Raw genomic sequence first — 18,663 nt, forward strand, 5'->3', positions numbered from 1 at the left:
GTCTATTTACAACACATTTAATCATAGTCACTCAACTGGAATTCTTGCTTATAGAACTAAGGCTCTAAAGGAAAAGTATAGCTATGTAACAGGAAGGATATATGTTCTCTGTGTCTATTTAGGATTGGTTTCAGACATATTCAGTATTTATTTTATATTTCCTGATGTCTTTTAAATTAAATTATTGTCACAATGAAAGGATTAAAACCATTTTGCATGCTTCATATACAACTGAAAATACAAATGTATATTTGTAGTCATGAGGAATTAACTTTTTCCCACTGAATAGCCCAATGTCTTTTGAGAACATCTTGTCCTGTCCATGTTATCTACTAATAACCTATGAAGCTTATTATTGTAGAGATTGCTTTGGGAAAAAAAAAACAGCCGCATATTATTTTACGCTATTTTGAAAGCTGAACAAAAGAAACTAAGAAGGTTGAATCAATCCATCGTTATACTTGTTTTTGTTTCAGACCCTACCCAATCCCCTCCCCCTCTCCACTGTTGCTAGGGGAAGTGATGTCACAGGACTATGGCAGACTGTTTCACACAGAAGGAGGGGGTTAGCAGAGGTAGTCAGTATTTTAAGCTAGAGAAGATAGCCATTAAAATCCGTCTCCATCCTCTCCACCGTTAAGAGGGATGCCATCCGAAACAGCAAGAACATAATCTACACATTTCAAGCTTTCAGATAAGCCCCATATTGGTGTATTTGGAAAATCGGGGAGGTAGAAAAGGAATGGTGAAAATTGGATTGTGACAGAAGGAACAATATTATTAAAAATTGGAAGGAAGGGGGAGAGTGGTGAAAAGGGCAGATATAGAGGAAATATTGAAGGTTTCGGATATTATTAGGGGCTTAAATCGAACCTTCCGGGGGTTTGATTAAGAAAAATACTCCTGTTTACATTTTTATATAAGAATTAAAGCCATGGAACTGAGAGTTGGAAACAGATACAGACTGGGTAGGAAAATTGGAAGTGGATCTTTTGGAGACATTTATCTGGGTAAGTGGATTAAATTGATTCTGTAGATTGAAATTTAACTACAGTTATTTTTTTGGACAGGACGAAGGTAAGTTGGGCTCATTTGTGTAAGAACACGGGTGCTTGTGATATGACATTTAAGAAAACGGTCTGCAATTTGAGTGAATTGTAGTAGTAGAAGGTAACATTCCCCTTAAACTGTGACGAGCACTTCTTGTTTCTGTGCCGTATTTGCATTATCTGCTTCGTAGTATAAATGTGTCCAAGTAACTTAGCTGTATCCTGTTCCTTTTCACAGAATCTAGGATACCTTGTACTAAATAAGGTGAAGCGATGTGTAACTAATCGAGCTCTTTGTATCTCAACCCCCTTGTTACTAGACGGGAGTGCTCCTATTTAAAAATAAACCCGAAACAAATTCATTCCAACAACTTCTCTGACAAGGGCTTCGGTTAGTGAATCGTGCCTGCTGCTCATTTATATTACCTTTTAGTGTTGGAAACGGCGCCGTACACAATGCTATCTCGGGTTTTTCTACCTAATTGGAAGATCCCTTTGTTATGTTAAACAGAAATTGACACTTGGCTTCTTGGCATTTTGAACCTTCGGGTTTCCACAAGCCATCGCAAGCCGGAACAAAACAAACGTATTTTTGCTCGGTTTTTTTTGTACGCAAATCCCCCTAATTCAAATGCTCTTTTGTGATCTGCTTACTTTTCTTTACCAGTGGTTAGTTACTGCTTAACCATAGATGTTAACTGTTACATTGTGTAGCTAGAGCACATACACCGTGCGGCGTTCTGGGTTCACAAAGGAGTTCCGAACCGAGGATGGTCCTTTTTTTTTATCCGAATTTCGGTATTTTGATCCATTTCCCGGTCGAACCTGAAGTGAGAAACATCAAACAGGAGGACCTTTCTCTTGAGGGTGCATTGTTCTTCAGGCGACATTCGCTTCCGAGCGGTTAAAACGTAACACGAAGAGGCTTGTGTAGCAGTAAATCCTGTTCACCACCACACGTAACGTAGTGGAAGAGGGGGGTAAAAAAATAGATGTTGATTTGTAAATCAAACCGAAACCGAGTATGCGTTATATAACGTGTGCAGTTGTAAGATCTGGGAGCCTGGTATGCTTTATTTAGCGGAAAAAAAAACGTGTAGAGCAAATTGCAGGTTCTGTGTTCCCTCAGATTCTCGTTTGGAAGAGGAGTCACGACGGGTGGGTTTGCTTGTGTCCAACAATGGTCCTTTGCAGCGCCTGTATGCTTTTTAAGCACTCAGCGCATATTAAGCGTGGTCTGGATGTGAATCTCGTGGGTTACCAGTTCTGGCTGTCTGGTGTAAAGTTGGAAAGGTGAGGATAAGTTTCCCCCAGTATTATAACACAACACCAGAAACAGCCAGAAGGCCTGTGGGCAAGACGAACGGTATAAGGGATGTGTAAGACGATCCCTGTTGATTGGTGGTGACCTTTCCCATATGGATGTCATCTGTTATTATTGAGGTAGGCATTTTCCTTTAGTGTCACAGTCTGGTTTGGCTTCTCAAGATGCATTCGATACAGGGATATAAATATGGGCTGTAAGTCCTCACTCTGGTTGTCTGATACGAGAAAATGTAGATTCCCATAGAACATCATTAGAAGTCCATTGTTATGACAGTAGCTATAAGGCGTTTTAAAATGGTGTCACTGAGATGAGCTGTTTTGTATGAATTGTACTTTCTCCTTAAATCAGCTTTGTATTTTTTATATCTCCTTTTGGGTGTACACACAAGGCCACCTCTGTGTAAAGGCTCTCTGTCTTTTATTGTCTCGCAACAGTTTTTATGTTGGTACATTGTGATGGACGTTTTGTGCAGCTGCTAACATGGAGACCATGTTAAGGAATTAATTAATACGGATTTAATCATGGCTTTGGAATGAAACCTAAAACCTATTACATCAGTTGTAGTCAACAGATGCTCAAACACTTAGTCTGCCTTGGTTACGCTGGTGTTTAGCGCAGTATCACTAACTTCATACTGCTGATTTAGTGTAAGTTGGCTTTTTTGCAAACCAACTTATAGCAAATCAAAATGAGTTTCTGTCATTGACTGAAGTTTAATAACATGAAATGTTTATTCTTAGCCCTACCCATTTGATCTTCAGAATGTCCTTGTTTTGGCATCAGACCTGGAGGCTCTGTAATGTTTTCAACTCCCAAGTTTTTTTGTTTATTTGGTAAAGTTACAGCTAGTCTGAGCTGGAAGTTAAGGACCTTCTATTGGGTTACTTGAATCCTCATCAGGGTCAGCAGACTATCCACTTCTCCAGCGGTCCCTTCTTGCCTCTATAATGTTTAATCTCACTGCCTTTTCTTGTATGGTTGGCTCTGATTGGAGAAACTGCAAAAACCTTTATTTGATGTCAAAACTGGAAGGGCCTGTTTCTCCGGATCTGGAGAAGCAATTTTTTTAGACCTATTAAAGTACATGCTTTACTGCCATCAGCTGATTTATACTTGTCAGTTTTCCTATATTAATACAAAATGGTGGCTGCATGGTTCAAACATAAATTGGTATTCAAGTTAGTATTGCTGGTGTCCTAGTCCTTAAAATACGGACTGTGGCATGGAAAGGCATTTTGCAAATACTCTTATGTTCAGAAGCAACAAGAGAAAGATGTTTCTGGTTCTGTAGTATTTCTTGCTTGAGCTCTACCCTTTTAACTTAATCATAGCATTAGGAATACCACTTAGTGTCCTGATGACAGACTTGACCCATAACACTACAGCTGAGTGTGGGAAATCGAGCAGGTACAAGTGAAGAATTCCTTTGTGACAGGCTTGTTTCTTTATTGCTGCACAGAACCAGGTGGTCACACCATGTTTGCTATAGGTCTTGGACACGGGAATACTTTAACAGAGCTGGGGAATCGGGGACTGTGTAATAGGTTTTATTTGGCTGTAGTGTAGTTTTCATGATGTGGATAATTGAAGACGGAAATAAAAGGCCTGCGGGGTTATGCTGCACCATCTATGCCAGAGTTTTACTTAGTCCCAGGGAACAAAGTGTGCTGCACGTCATCTTCCTTGAAAGCAGCCAGATGTTACAGTGCAGCAGTGGAAAGTGCTATAGTTTGTCATGAGGTGGAACTTTGGTCATATGTTAAAGACTGTATAATAAATACAAATTAAAATAATTTTGTGTCACTTGGATAAAAAAATATATTGAGGGATCTGTCCCTTGGTTATAAAGTCATATTTGGCACATTCTGTTGTTTATGTAGGAAGAAAAGGCAAAGAATATTGCAGCCTTCATTGCCATGTTGTCTATTGCCATGCAGTCAGTGTTGCATCCTGATTTTTTTAAAACTAATTTTAGATCTTAATTTGTTGAGTCTTTTTTAAAGTTTTGAGATGTTTAGTATTGTAAGAGATGTACTCATCTCAGTTGTTGAAATAACACAATTTTTACAGCAAGTGTTCCAGTAGATAGGTCCTGCCAATATGCATCTAGGTTTTCATTTTTAATTAAAAGTTGTTGGGTAAGAATGCATATGAACGTGAATGCTTGTGTGTTTGAATGCTCACATCCATCTGAAATGTGAAGTGTATGACCACTAGATTTTGTAATTTTTTTGTATCTTTTTTACTGTTGCTTTTTTTCCTCATTTTGTGACTTCATGCATGATCTTCATATAAGTCAAACATTTTTCTTATGACACTAACTCCCAACATCAATAACCAATATTCTAATAACTAGCCAGTTGTAAAATTGAAGAATGTTTATGGAACATTGTTCTCATTCTAGCCAGCGGTTATCTGGATTATGAATAAAGTGCATCAGATTGCTAATCACAGCCTTTTTTTTAGCTGTTTAAGTGGCTCAATTTTGTCACTGTACTAGGAAGAGTAATTTGATTATTGATGTCAGGCTAAGCACCACTTGTGGGATCTGTACATGTAGTTCTCCTTTTTGTTGAAAAAAAGAGATTAACAGCAGTTTGTTTACTTTATCCCTGGTTGTACAGTCCTGGTGTTTAATTTCCCTATTTTAGTGAACGTAGTGTAAAAATGGGTGGCATTTACGGACTATATTTTTGCTTTGTTTTTGGGTTCTCTGATAGATTTATTTGCCCAGTCTAGGTTACGCATGCCTTCATTTTCCCAACTTCTTTTGTTTCATGTAGAAAATTAATACTCTGGTGTTTGGGGCGGAGCGGTGGCTCTGTGGCTAAGGATCTGCGCCTGTTACTGGAAGGTTGCTGGTTCAAATCCCGCGGTGGCGGAGGAATCCTACTCCGTTGGGCCCCTGAGCAAGGCCCTTAACCCTAACTGCTCCAGGGGTGCCGTACAATGGCAGACCCTGCGCTCTGACCCCAAGCTTCTCTCCCTTTCTGTGTGTCTGTCTCCATGGAGAAAAGCTGGGGTATGCGAAAAGACGAATTCCTAATGCAAGAAATTGTATAGGGCTAATAAAGAAACATTATTATTATTATTATTATTATTATTATTATTTGTCCAGGTTCTGTTTTAGCCCATCTAGAATTCTCCAACACTGATCCTTGAATAATACTCTCACAATGTGTCTTTCCCAGCTACTCCTTGACCAGCATACGGGCACTTCTTTTGAAGGTGTACATTAAATATTAATATGCCGTGGCCTGCCAGCGAATTCACAAACTGTTTTCTTATACAGATTGGTCACCCCAAGGTCCTAGTGAGGGTGTTATAACTTGTTTGCCATCAGTTTCTTTCCCTTCTGAAAGATTAGACATGTCAGATGGCTGCTGATATTAACCTTGAAGGTGTCAAAGAATGTTGTTAGCAATTGTAAGTGAATACATCACCAGTTAAAAATACTTGCTTTATAATAGCTTAACTCTGATTTTAACTTGCTTTTTTGTTTTGGTCTTTTACAAGTTGAAGCTTAACCATTGTAACCTTTTTGCAAGTTACAAAATAAATGCTAGTTGGTAGTGGTTCAGTGACTAGCCCAGCTTTGCATGTGATTATTGAACAGTCAAATGCAATAATCAGTGCTTTTATGTTTTTAGGTAAAGGCATAGTAAGATATCCCTTTACCTTATTAAGTTGCCATTTCTACCTCTACTATGGTTATTCATTTGTGTCTGATCTCATAAACAAGCCATTTTAATTACAAGCTATGATGTAAACTTGCCTGTCCAGGTATTTAATCAGTCATTAGAAATTCAGCAATCCTTTTAATGTAACTGGCTTGTAGTTTAATTTATAATTCTGTACATACACCATGAGCTCAGCAGTGTTTGTAACGTTAGTTTGGAGGAGTATTTAGAAACAAGCAAAAAGCACTTGGAAGATTTTGTATAGCGTATATCTAGTACAGGCCACTATGTATCCATTTGTTGCATGCATATAAAGAATATAAACACAATAGCAGCACATGATCATTTTCCTATCACAATATTACCACCAGCAGAAAAATCACATGCTAGGCACATGTTAGTCCGTTCAAGTACAGGTGAGCAACACAACTAAGCATAATGTATGTGGTTTAGTCACCCTACCATTTCAAAGGTTCCGACAGTTCTTTGAATATCTGGGAAGAAATCATTTAAATAAAGAAAATTGCAGTGAAATAGGCCTGCTGCTGAGGTCTTGTCTGAGGTGCACACGTAGATGCTGAATGTCTATTATAACAGCGCGCTCATGTATATTCAATGTACTACAACTGAAAGAAGTGAACTTCTGACATTTTTTAGTTTAAACTGGCACCAGGAGACTTGAAAATTGTATTCTAATTGGACATGTTCTGATGCATTAACTTGATTCACTAATGTGTATTCACTAATCAGTAATTGAAGCATTAAGTTTTGCACCACTACTAGTTGGTAGTTTGCTGGAACACCTGCAATGATCTTTTATTGTAAAGATCGTTTTGGAGTGAACCAGTGGAGGATGGTGTGTTTTTCTTGTACTGTTTTATTTTCCTGTGTTTGGAAGTCTAATTATGTGATGGTGGAAGTCAGCTGATTTGACGTTGCTGTTCAATTTTGGAAACACATGAATTGCCTTTAGATTCATTACATGCTGCAGTATTATCTGTTGCGTAGTAGTTTCAGACAGATAGGTTTTGTGTTGATTTTGAAGGCTTCTTGAGCTTCTCCCTCTTTTCTGTTTTAGGAATCAATGCTGTCTAATCAGGTGTTTGTCTACTGTACAACTTGAAGACTTTAATAGGAAACTTGAATACCAGAGAAACCACAGCTGGGTCATGTCTTTTTTCCTAATTTCTTTCTTCCACTTTTAAAAGACAGCTCTGTGACTAGAAAACATTTGATTCAAAGCCTTGTACCTTTGTGGTGGAATGCATAGAGCTAACTTGCAGCACCCTTGGTTTGTAACTTTATTGGGAATAAAATTGAATCCATACTATGTTAGAAGTAGTGCATCAGTTTTACCAATGACTTGTATTCAGGGTCTTCCTCTCCTGCAGCTAAGCAGGCTTTGCTGGGGGTCAGGATGGGATTTGACTGGTTTATGCAAATTGTCAGTTCCAGGGGTGTTCCCCTTCTCAGTAACAAAGTGCCTTTGTGGTGTTGCTATCCAGAACTCCCACTCCTCAGGGCTAGGAGGGTGGAGTGAAGGCACGGTCAGCTGGAGAAGGCATTTAACACCCCTTGCTCTTCTAAATCAGAAGCACTGATGGATTAGGGTGCAGTTTGATCACCCTCTCCCCTTTTCTGTGACTCATTTCTTGCCAAGAGTTACTAAATGGTCAGTGCCTTCAAGGAAAAATGTGATGTTCATTTTCTTTAATTTGTTGAATCTTGAATATGTACACTTTTTGCTAATTATTTTTTTCCAGCGATATTAGAAAGTCACTTCAGTTGGTCTTGCTGTGTCCAATACAGTTGACAGCCCCAGCTGTAATGACATTTCTTCTGTTTTGATTTGTATTTCTGCATGGAGGTGTCCTCATACAAATACTCTTACCTCATCTGAGTTTGTATTAGGTTTTTTTTACTGCATTAATGTTTGGACATGTTCTGCTCTAGAAATGAAAGGTGAATCCAGTGTCATCTACTTCATAGTATTGCCCTTTGCTTCAAAAAAGTTTTATCTTCTCATGTCTGCTACTGTTTAGGCAAATCATAAAGAGATTTCCTGTGTGGTTGAAACCGTTTACAAGTTTTCAGTCTTTCGAAATGATCAAAAGACGTCAGTCACTATTGGGAGTCTTAGTGTTGAGTACATATGCTCAGAACGCTTTGTTAATGCCTTACCTGATCCTCTCTTCCAACATGTCAGGGCAGTGCTCTGTTGTTGCCCAGTAAACTGCAGTTTGAAAAGCAACTTTTCATCCATTAATGTTTTCATTCATTTTCCTTCCCTCCAGCATTTTAAAATACCTCCTTAAATTTAAGCAGGACAGAATTGGTTTTAGTGACAAGCTGGGTAGTCAGGTTTCATTAGTACTGCAGTTTCAATTTTTCCAGCTCAGTGATGAATCTTGCCCTGCAGTCCCAATGTCAAGTAATCTGACCATAGGCACTTTTTCTCAGTAGTTTACACCACAGTCTGAAGCACAGATGTCACATTGTCACAGAATTTATTTGTTTCATTTCCATCTAACTGATGATTGAAACTGTTTAGATAGGCTTATAGTTTAGCATGTTGTGCTTTAGCTTGTCTTATTCTGCATTCCTACTGCTCTGACCAACAGTAAAAAGACTTGGATCTGACCACTACTAGTCTAGTCATGTCCTAGCCCTGCAACTGGAAAGTATAAAAGCCACTTTAGAAACCATCTTGGTCAGGAAATAAGTTTGCCATCGGTGCTCTGTTCTTTGCTTTTGAAGCAATGGTTAATATAGGTGAAGCTAGAAACAAAATGGCTGAAAAAGTACTTCTTTGGATAGTGAAAGGATAAACCACTGTTCACTGTCCATACTGGGGGTTTAATGTGTTCTTTGGGTGGGAAAATATGCCCTACTTCACATTTACTGGGGTAAAAGCCTTATAGTCTTATTATCTTTTCAGGATCCCAATATACAAACCCTTGTTACAACAAATAAGCCCTCCATGTGTACAAATTAAGAACTTTAAATTGGAATTTCAGTAATTGGTGTTAATTTTGGGTTGACATCTTTGCCATACTGTATGCGTCAAGTTTGGTCTGTTCACTGTTTCAAGAATTCTGTAATGGTTTAAGTTTTTGTGGACGTTAAATCATTTTTCATTGATGTATTGCTATAGAATTTGAAGTTGTTTGCAGAAAACGCTTTTATCTTGCAGTTTAAAATTACTTCATTAGTTAAAATTAATTTCTTTGCATCTCTAGGAACTTTGTTCTATACCCTTTCATTGACCTTCTGTTAGTTGTGAGTTGTTAAAAAAAAGTAATAACTTCATTGAACTTTTAAATTGGTGGAAGCAGTTGTACTAAATTGCGTAGTATTTTATGGCAAGAAACTAGGGGGGCTTCCATAGTGCAGCAACTGTTTAGATCTTTCACCCACACTGAGTTTAAACGTGGCAGTCTTGATGATGACACCACATTGTGAGCTACATCTCAATCTAAAATACTGATGCTGCTAAACCTGATGCTATTTTATGTGGAGAAATGGCAGGGGAACTTTGAACTGCCATTGACATATTCCTCTCTTGAATTGACTCAGTGGCTCACTTTTCCTTTTCTTTAACTTTGAAGTGTTTAGCTTGGTTTGTAAGTATTCTTTATTTGAAGGATAGGTCCTGCTTCTTATGCAGTAAAGGTCTGATACAGGATTTGTTTCTATGGAGGTGTTGATGCCTAGTGTTTACATAAATACTGTTGTACGAAGAAAGTGACCAATGAGTTTTAAAAGAATTTATCGACAGGGTAATGTATTCTCTCTGGGTGAATACACATGCAATTCTGTTTTTCAGTGTTGCCAATGATGTACTTCTGTTGAGAGTTGATGCAGGTGTTTTCTGTTGTTCCTCAGCAAGGGTCCTAGTGAAACATGCCTTGATTAGGTCAGACTCTGCCCCTCCCCAGGAGCAGAAAGATTGGAGCTTTTATATAAGCTCATAAGTAGTTAGCCACGTTTATTTTCAATGCACCAGCTGAATCACCACAGTTGCATAACAGTATTTAATCACTCTCATAATTTATAAACTGCTGGTATAATGTTGCAAGGAAGTGTTGCAATATTGTGTTTTGAAAAACAAATTACAGTATTCAGAATAAATTAGTATTAGGATTTCAAGGTGTTCTTAGAAGGTATGCAGTGATAAAATTGGGCTGAAGTGTCTGATGAAGATCCATGTAGTTTTTTGGGAGGAGGTGGGGGAATGACAGGAATGCTCTGGAGTAGATGACATGGGAATTCTTTCCTTTGATATTTTCACGTGGGATTTTCCCTTTGGTAGTTTGGTGTGGTGACCATGCTGCCATTCATCGGGTGTGACTATTCTAAGGAGATCAGGTTTTATTGACGTATCCCCATGTGATTCATTCTTGGTCACATTGTCCAGTGTGCTTGCTTTGTTTTGCTTAATTGGCAATTCTTTTGTGTAATAATTGTCTGGTTATTACTATATGAAGTTTCTGACTAGTGTATTGCACCATGGTCAGTATTGTAGGTGAAGGGTATTGGTTAAGCATTCTTCATCAAGCGGTCTTGACACTAGAGATTAGATTAAATATAGAATCATTATTGCTTTGCTTTTATTAAGCGTTTTTGTTTTGTCAACTGAGGCTTGATCAACAGTTAAAAGCCGTCAACTCAGCTGTTCTCTCTCGCAAAGCACCTTGACTAAATTGGGCTTAAACCGGCAATGTTTTTGGAAAATGATTCTGAAGATCATGTTGCAGTGCTGTGAAAACATAAGGTGATTGTTTGGGGAGGTGTGCAAGGATGTGCTGTGTAATCAGTTTCAATCGAACCCATCCCCCATTTCCTCTATGCTTTCGGGCACATAGTCAACTCCACCACTTCCTGAGCAGACAGTGTTTTGGTTTCAACATTAAAAATGTGGCCATACATTTTCAAAACATTGTACACTTCTGGTTTGCACTTGCACCTCTTTAATTCTGTTTATATTAAATGTTCAGAAAATTGGCTCTAGAAAGGAATGTAAAAAATATGGCTATACAACAGATTCAGTAGAAGTGCTGTGAAACTGTTTTAATACATGTGATAGTGTAGGGGGGGAGAGATCTATAAGATTTAGAGAAAAAGTACACTTTTCATTATGCAATATGGTTATTGGACTTTATCTTTAATCCTAAACCTTGGGGAATAGTCTTGCTTTTTTTAATGGGAGATTTGTAACTCAAAAGGATCTATCATCTTTCAGCCACATCTAATAGTAAGCTAACTGCATTGTAGTTGGCTAGTCTGCCATGCCATGAGGAGCATAGCTTCTGTTAGCTTTTACCCCCTTAGCTCATTCTGTAGCTTGAATTCATTATGAAATCCAATGTAATGCAAGATGGGATGTTTCAGGATTAATGTAGTAATTTGCTATTCCACTTTTGGTTCTTTGGTAATCGTTTTTAAGCTTAAGCCATTCCATTTCCATTAGCATTGTCACAACTTCATATAGGCTTATGCATGTAGCAGTTTTCTCAGGAGACTCCAGCAGTTTGCATGATACAGTATGTACTGTTCACGCAAGTCTGGATTAACTTGTTTAGGCTACATTTTTTCCTAGCTCAGGTTGAATGCCGATTAAAAAAAAGTTATCCCACCGGTTATTGTTTTGGTATGGTTTGATAATATAGCTAGTAGTATACACACCTAAACATCTCCACAAGCAGGAATATGCTTAAATGCCTCTTCAATCCCTTTCCTCATTCTGTGATTTTTTTACATTTGATTTAATCTGCATCTCAAACTGTTGCATTCAAAGTTTGTAGAGTGCTGTGCATTTTGTCAAATAATGGTCAAGGAAACTTGGATGGTCAAGGAAATAACCTTAGTATTTTTTAAATTGTAAAAATAGATTTAATACCAGCAATTAAATGAAAGATTAGTCGTTCAGAAAATGTTTTGTTCATGTGGGAGGTTGGGGGGATGGGGTAAAATTTACAGACTTTAGTCATCTTTACTATCTTCTGCTATTTGATTCACTGTTATGATTTTGCTTTCAGAATTTGGTTTGTCATGTACATGTATGAGTGCATCAATATTACTGCAAAGCTAAAGCAGTAGTCTTTAGAGCTTTAGAGTAGTCTAAGACAGCTGGTTAGAAGAACCCTTAAAGACAAGATCAAGTTTTTTTTGCTTTGTGCTGTGCTGCCTGATAAACTGAAATCGACCATTGTTTTTCTGTAAGGGTGATGCAAGTGGGAGCTTGGATTTTTGTGCTGATTACACTGTTGTTGAAGCAGGGATAGGTTTAGACCCGTCTCTGGCACTGAATGGCAGTTGTAGGTGAACATAGTGTTGGGACTAATAAAATTTAGTTGATAAGATCAACAGTTAAAAGTAACAGCAGTGCCAAAATGATTAAATGACATGTTCTTGTCAGATACCCAGTGGATATTTACTATACTGATTGTGCTGTTCAACATTAAGGGCCTTGGTGAGAGTCTAGCTACTGTAGTTTTGTTTCAATAATGTATTTTTCTTTAAACCCACTATTATAGCCATGTCCCACACTTTGCAACAACTTTGTCCCTTAAATATAGTCTTAGCTTTGCAGTAGCATTGAAACAGTCTGAAGAATGCAGTGTGAAATCTGAAAGCCAGGTCTTTAGATTGGGTTTTAAAGTGTTTCAGTGTTTGGTCAGTTGATCAGGAGCAGAACAGTTAAGCCCTGCACTGTCAGATCTCTTATTTTTATGTATAGTGATAACATGCTGTCACTTTTTATTGAATCTGAGAAAGCATCAGTATCTTCAGCAGTGGGGCTTGACTATTCAGTTTTGTGTGAGGGCTTTCGTCCGTCTGCTTCCCTACTTTAAACAATAGACTCAAGCTCAATTGAGATGTAAATCGCACCATTTGCACAGTGGAGTAGTTACCCAGCTGAAGTGATATAATTCCTCTAGGACTGTGCCAGCTCTGTCCTCCCTGAGTTTTGTTGAGGCTTATATTATGGGGGTTTCAAGACGTTTTCATCAGAATGCAGGGGAATCATGTGCTGATGCCACAGTGCACCATCAGTGCCTCTGCTATATAGTGATTCACATCCAAATGAATTAATTCTACTGTTAAAAACGTAAATGTTTCAGAGTAGAGGAGGTTGCCACTTGCCGTTTAGTTGCTAGTGCCTAAGTGATCAGAGACATCATCTAGCCCTTTCTAGAAAGAACATGCTCCACAGTCCAGTAACACTTTGTGTAAAAAGTGCTGTTTTATCTGAGTTTTAAATGCTATTCTTCTTCGCTTCCACTTATTTCCTGGTTTGTTAATCTTATGTTGGAAGTCCAGTGGTTTGGCAATATGTATGAGGATTTTAAATATTTGAATCAGGTCCCCTTGAAGTCTTCTATTTTAAGAGTAAAAGACTCATGCCTTAATGCCATAGCATTGCAGTGTGCTTCATTTGCTTTGAGAAGCACTTAAAAGTATCCTGAAGATGAGTGTTTACCTGAGTGCTACAGTTTATGAAGTATCAATATATGAGAAGTTGAAGGCTATTTGAAAAATCTTCAGTGTAATGCAGGTTTTCTACATACTGTGTTGCCTTACTTAATGACACAATAGTTTGGTAATATTTGATCCACCAATAACAGGATAAGAGTGTTACTATAATTATCATTCTTACTGAGGGGTATAAGTTATCCAGAAATGCAAATTTTAATAACGTTGCATTTTTAAATGGTTGATTCCTAGTTCTTATTTAAATGTTGCACAAGTGAATAACACTTAATCTCAACTTTAAGAAACTGGTGTTAGGAAGTATAGGCAGTCAGTATGTAACATACATTTCATTATTATTATATCGTTGCTATCATTTGCTGGGAATGGGGTGCATCTTGGAAATGCTAGTGGATTAAAAAAACAATCATACTAACATTAGGAAGTGGGGGAATTATGTATTAAAGACGGCACACTGTTTCCTATCAGTATTCCTTTCTTTGCCGTAGGGTTATGAGGGTGGGAGTTTTAAAACCGTGTAAATAAATCAATGAGCTGTGTGCCATAACAGTGGCACTGAGGTTTCATAACCCAAACCTGCTGCTTAGGATTGCACACCAGTGGGTGGAGGATAATCGTGTTTAGACAGGTCTTCCGTGAATACGTAGACTTACGAAGCTAAGTGATAGCACTATGGGGTTCCCCTGTAAGACTGTGCACCAGGCCAACAGGGCCATTTCTCTCAATAAATGCCTGTTTGATCTATCAGGTTTTTATTTGTATTAGGGTAGTATCGGTTATATGGGCAGTATTTTTTTTGTAGAAGAGTTCACACAAAATGTAATTCCTTCCATGTGTCTAGCGCGTTTTGTCTCAAAGGATCCCAAACCTCTTTACTTCCGTCACCTGGGTGACGTGCAGCAACCATTGTGCCAGCAGCCTGTTTATACAGTAGATAAGGTGCAGTAATGAGGCGCAACTTTTAGATGGGCAATATTGTTCCAGTCCAAAGCAGAATTTAGCCTTGACACTGAGACCAATACCTACTTTGTGATTTTCATTCCACTAAAGAAGCCTTTTAAATAGCAAGGAAGCAAGTACAGTGGTGTGTAGGAATATCTAGAAGCAGATTGTTCTACATGTTATAGGAGTACAAGCTACCATTGCTACTAGTAGTGGCATCACAACAGGTGTGTACGTGTTGAACATTTTACTAATCTAGAGGTCACCTGCCCAAGTAAGTGTTTTCTACAGCCAAGCTGCATATTTCAGTAAGAAAACAAGCAAAATTAGTCCACTAATTTTCTTAGTTTATAATGTTAAATCAGCTTGTGCTGAAGAGGTTCTTAGGTCTTAATTACTTCTGAAGTAAGTCAGGCCATCAGATCTCTTGTAGCGTGAAGAAAGTCATTAAAACCAGAGGTGTGTGATTCAAAATTTCGGTTAGTTTTTTGAGTGAACAGTTTGTATTATCTACATTGCAATTCACAAATTCAGAATGATTATGGTTTAAAATACTCTAAAACTAGACCTAAAGTTCTAATTTATGGGCTGGACTGCAGGCAGGTTTTCATGTATGGTTTATTGTAGTAATAAAGTGCTACTCTGGCACAACAGTGTTGGTGTTGAACTGTTATAACCATAAGGTTGCGTCTTACATTTTTACATGTATTGGGGAAACATCAGCAGGCATGACCTGCAGCTGAGGTGAAAAACAAAGCTAGCTGGTGAACAATGAGACAACACTCCAGAAGATTATTTTTAAAAGATGTTTGAGTTTGTGTGGATGGCTTTAAGATTAACACATTTTTGTGGCAAGTGTGCTGTCCAAGGAAAACGGCACTGCACTCAATTTTCACTTAATTTTGCAAGAACCACAACAAGGAGTGAAGTTTAAAAAGCATTTGGGAAGCACATTATAAAGCAATTATGGTATGGGCACGTTATTCCTTTTTCTTGTAATTGAATTATTTAATATAAATAATGACAGTGATAATGTAAACGTAAATTTGAATAGTTATTTCCACTGCAACAATTATTGACACGGCAGCTTCCGTCAGACTTCACTGTGATAAATGTGAAGTGATTTTTATGCATTCCTGAGTTGTGCTGGTGCAGTTTTTGAAGAAACAGTATTTAATGTTTCAAGTTTTTTGTTAATATTCAAGTAGTGCAGTATTCAGATGAAATAATATTACTGCTATTTCCTTTTGATCTTTTTGATTTTCATGATTAAGACTTGCAAATTATTTTCAGAACCTGGGTGATTCCCTTTCCTTTTCTTCTCCAGTACCCCACGTTATTAAATTGAGTTTGAAAATTGCTTTATTTCAGAATAGATGTCTGGTTGTCCTATGTTGTAGAAGCTCACCAGTCTCTAGACTGAAAGCATTTCATAGGTACTGTATGTCAATACATACAAAGAATCAAGACCCTGAACTGTATTTGAAACTTGAAAAGTAAAAACCTTTAATTTATTGTTTTAATGTTTGTGCTTTACTGTATTTTAATGCATTTTACTTTCAGTACTTATTTTAGTCTACAGTGCTTTCCTCCTTTTAATGTTTATCTGCTTATAGCCGATTGGAATATTCAGCACAGGATGGTATTAATAAAACATTTGTTTTAAGGCATAAGATTAAGACACGTTTGCATTATAAAATGTTGAAAATTTACCAGATTAACCTATTTGTGATTATCCCCTTATCTTGTAAATTTATTATCCTTACATTTAAACTTCTGTGCAGTTGGATGCAGGTGTGGAATGGTTTTGCAGCAGTGGCTGTGAAGTGGGTCATGCATCGTGAAAATATTTTATGGACTTTAGCACCAACTCAAGCATGTGTTGATAAAGATGGACATAAACATCCTTGAAACAGTGTAGACTTTGTGAAGTTTGAAGTTGTGGCTGGCTGTTTTCTTATTAGTCTTACCACTCAATAACTTGTCTTCACAATGATTTTTACCTTCCTTCGTGTTACACTGCGTTTCTTAATGGACAAATTTTCTCTTCAGTAGCACCTGAAGGATATGAGTAGATTTTATAGAAGGCCTTCATCTGACTGACTGGTTTGCATTTCCTCTCTGTTAAACCCTCTAAATGTCACTGTTTTACGTAGCCACTCATGGCTCATTTTTCTACCATTTAAATCGGTCTTAATTAAAATGCAGACGCTGGAAACGCAACATTTTAAGTGTAGTACAGACTCATGGTATTTCTTATTGCAAAGCTTGTTTAGAGAATGGAATGCCCAGAATTTGACTGGAATGAATGTAATGATGCTGGAATGTTTAAGAACATTGTGTTTTGAAATAATTGTAACACTTTTTAGTCAGTGTGAAATATGAGGCTAACAAACCTGATGCTTCACAATTTCTTTCCCTATATCTTGTGAAATGCAAATTGTAAGCAGAAATTTCTTGTTATACATGACTGTTGTACTGAGTATTAACCTTCTGAGGCTTTTTCCCCATGTCCCAGACAATTACTTATACATTTTCTCTTTCCTTTAGGTACAGACATTTCAGTCGGAGAAGAAGTGGCCATAAAACTAGAATGTGTGAAAACAAAACACCCTCAGCTTCACATCGAGAGCAAAATATACAAAATGATGCAGGGAGGAGGTGAGTCTTGATTTTATTTAAAAAAGCACAATAGAACACCCCTTCACAATTTTGGACAGTAAAGAACATTTCTTAACATTGGGCATTAATCCCTTCTTTCTACCATGTGGACTTTTTTACCTGACTGAGGTTCTTAAACATGTCCTATTTCAGTAACTACAGAGCTCCTAACAAGCTATCACAAACCTGTACAATTATTTTTGCCTTTGGTCCATATTCATAAATTAAAATACTAAGGATGTAGCCACTGATGTTATCTGCTACTGATTTTTGTAATGCTGCTTAATGTCAGCATTTGTGATTTACTACAGCCCTAATTGCAGATGTTGAACTGCTAATTTTTTTACAGAGATAAATCATTTCAGGCTTAGTGTAAGTACATGTTTTTGCCCTTTTCTTTAAATGCATACACAAATTAAACAACTGAGCTTCAGGTCTGGCAAATATTGGGAAGATCTGTGCTGCAACTGTTTTTTTTCCTATATGCTTTAACTGGCTGAGTCTGCCATTTACTGTGCTCTGCCTGCAGGTCTCTTCCTTGGTTGGCACAGCTCTGAAAATGTCTGAATTATTTATAAATTTGGGATTTTTTTAATTACATTGCAGTAGTTTTAAGACTGTGGTCATCAACAGGTTGGCTTTTTTCAGCCTGTCATGATCACTAGAGAAGTGATATGGATTGTATTCAGCAGCCAGATAGCTGGGTAGCAGATACACTCCATGTTAAAATTTGATTTTATGTGCAGTGGTTAGAGGAGGTTGTAAACCATTTGAAGGAAAGGATGTAGGTGTATTTCCAAGCACATGATCTTCAGGTTGCTGTCACTATGCAGTAAACATTGGTTAACTTAAGTACTAATGATTACAAAGCAGTTCAAGGCTAATAGTTAACAACCAATTAAACAGACTGTTTCAAGAATGAATTAAGTTGTAAAATGAAAAATTTATTAGAAAACACAATAAATGAAGTAGCAGTTTAACTAATTTACCTTTTTAATACAAAAGTGTTGCTGAGGTCTGTTAGTAAAATACCACCACCTGTGTGGGATTTTTAATTCAGACTAAATTCCCCTAAACCTGGATTGTACATTCTTTTCCAATTCTATATCTGAATTCAGAATATCACAAAATGAGAATAAACTATAGTTTGTGACTATTACAAATTAATACCATCAATAATTTTTTCATAAAGGCCACATGCTACTTCCCTTTTGGCATTGTTTTTTCTAATGCACATTAATACCCAATACGTCATTTTTTCTAGTGATTACTTATCAGGTGATTGTTATTCTAACTTGATGACCGAAAGGGACAGTATCAGGGGATCTGGCTCTGGTTTCTGCAAATACCTGTAGTCAGGTGATATAGGCATCTTGCCTCTCTAGTTTCAGAGGAAGTCAGGAAAAACAGGCTACACAACAAATCCCAAAACTGTTAGTGAGTCCCAAAAATCTGGAACATTCCTAGGTAACAATTTGCTCTTTAACAGACATAATACTGATAGGTTGCA

General features: G+C 37.4%; 1 protein-coding gene across 3 annotated transcripts in view; it reads left to right on the forward strand.

The window, feature by feature from the left end:
* The first annotated feature begins 531 nt into the window (after nucleotides 1–531).
* LOC148652666 (casein kinase I) overlaps nucleotides 532–18,663 on the forward strand; it is a 33,882-nt gene continuing 15,750 nt past the window's right edge. For all 3 annotated transcript variants that reach the window (XM_088599681.1, XM_088599680.1, XM_088599679.1), the window contains exons 1-2: nucleotides 532–1,010; nucleotides 17,043–17,153. In XM_088599681.1, coding sequence (XP_088455807.1) covers nucleotides 935–1,010; nucleotides 17,043–17,153 — 187 coding nt within the window. In that variant the 5' untranslated portion in view covers nucleotides 532–934. The remainder of the gene's footprint in view (nucleotides 1,011–17,042; nucleotides 17,154–18,663) is intronic.

This window comes from Lepisosteus platostomus, chromosome 11 (assembly GCF_059453375.1).
Source record: "Lepisosteus platostomus isolate fLepPlt1 chromosome 11, fLepPlt1.hap1, whole genome shotgun sequence".
In the NCBI taxonomy this organism is placed as follows: domain Eukaryota; kingdom Metazoa; phylum Chordata; class Actinopteri; order Semionotiformes; family Lepisosteidae; genus Lepisosteus; species Lepisosteus platostomus.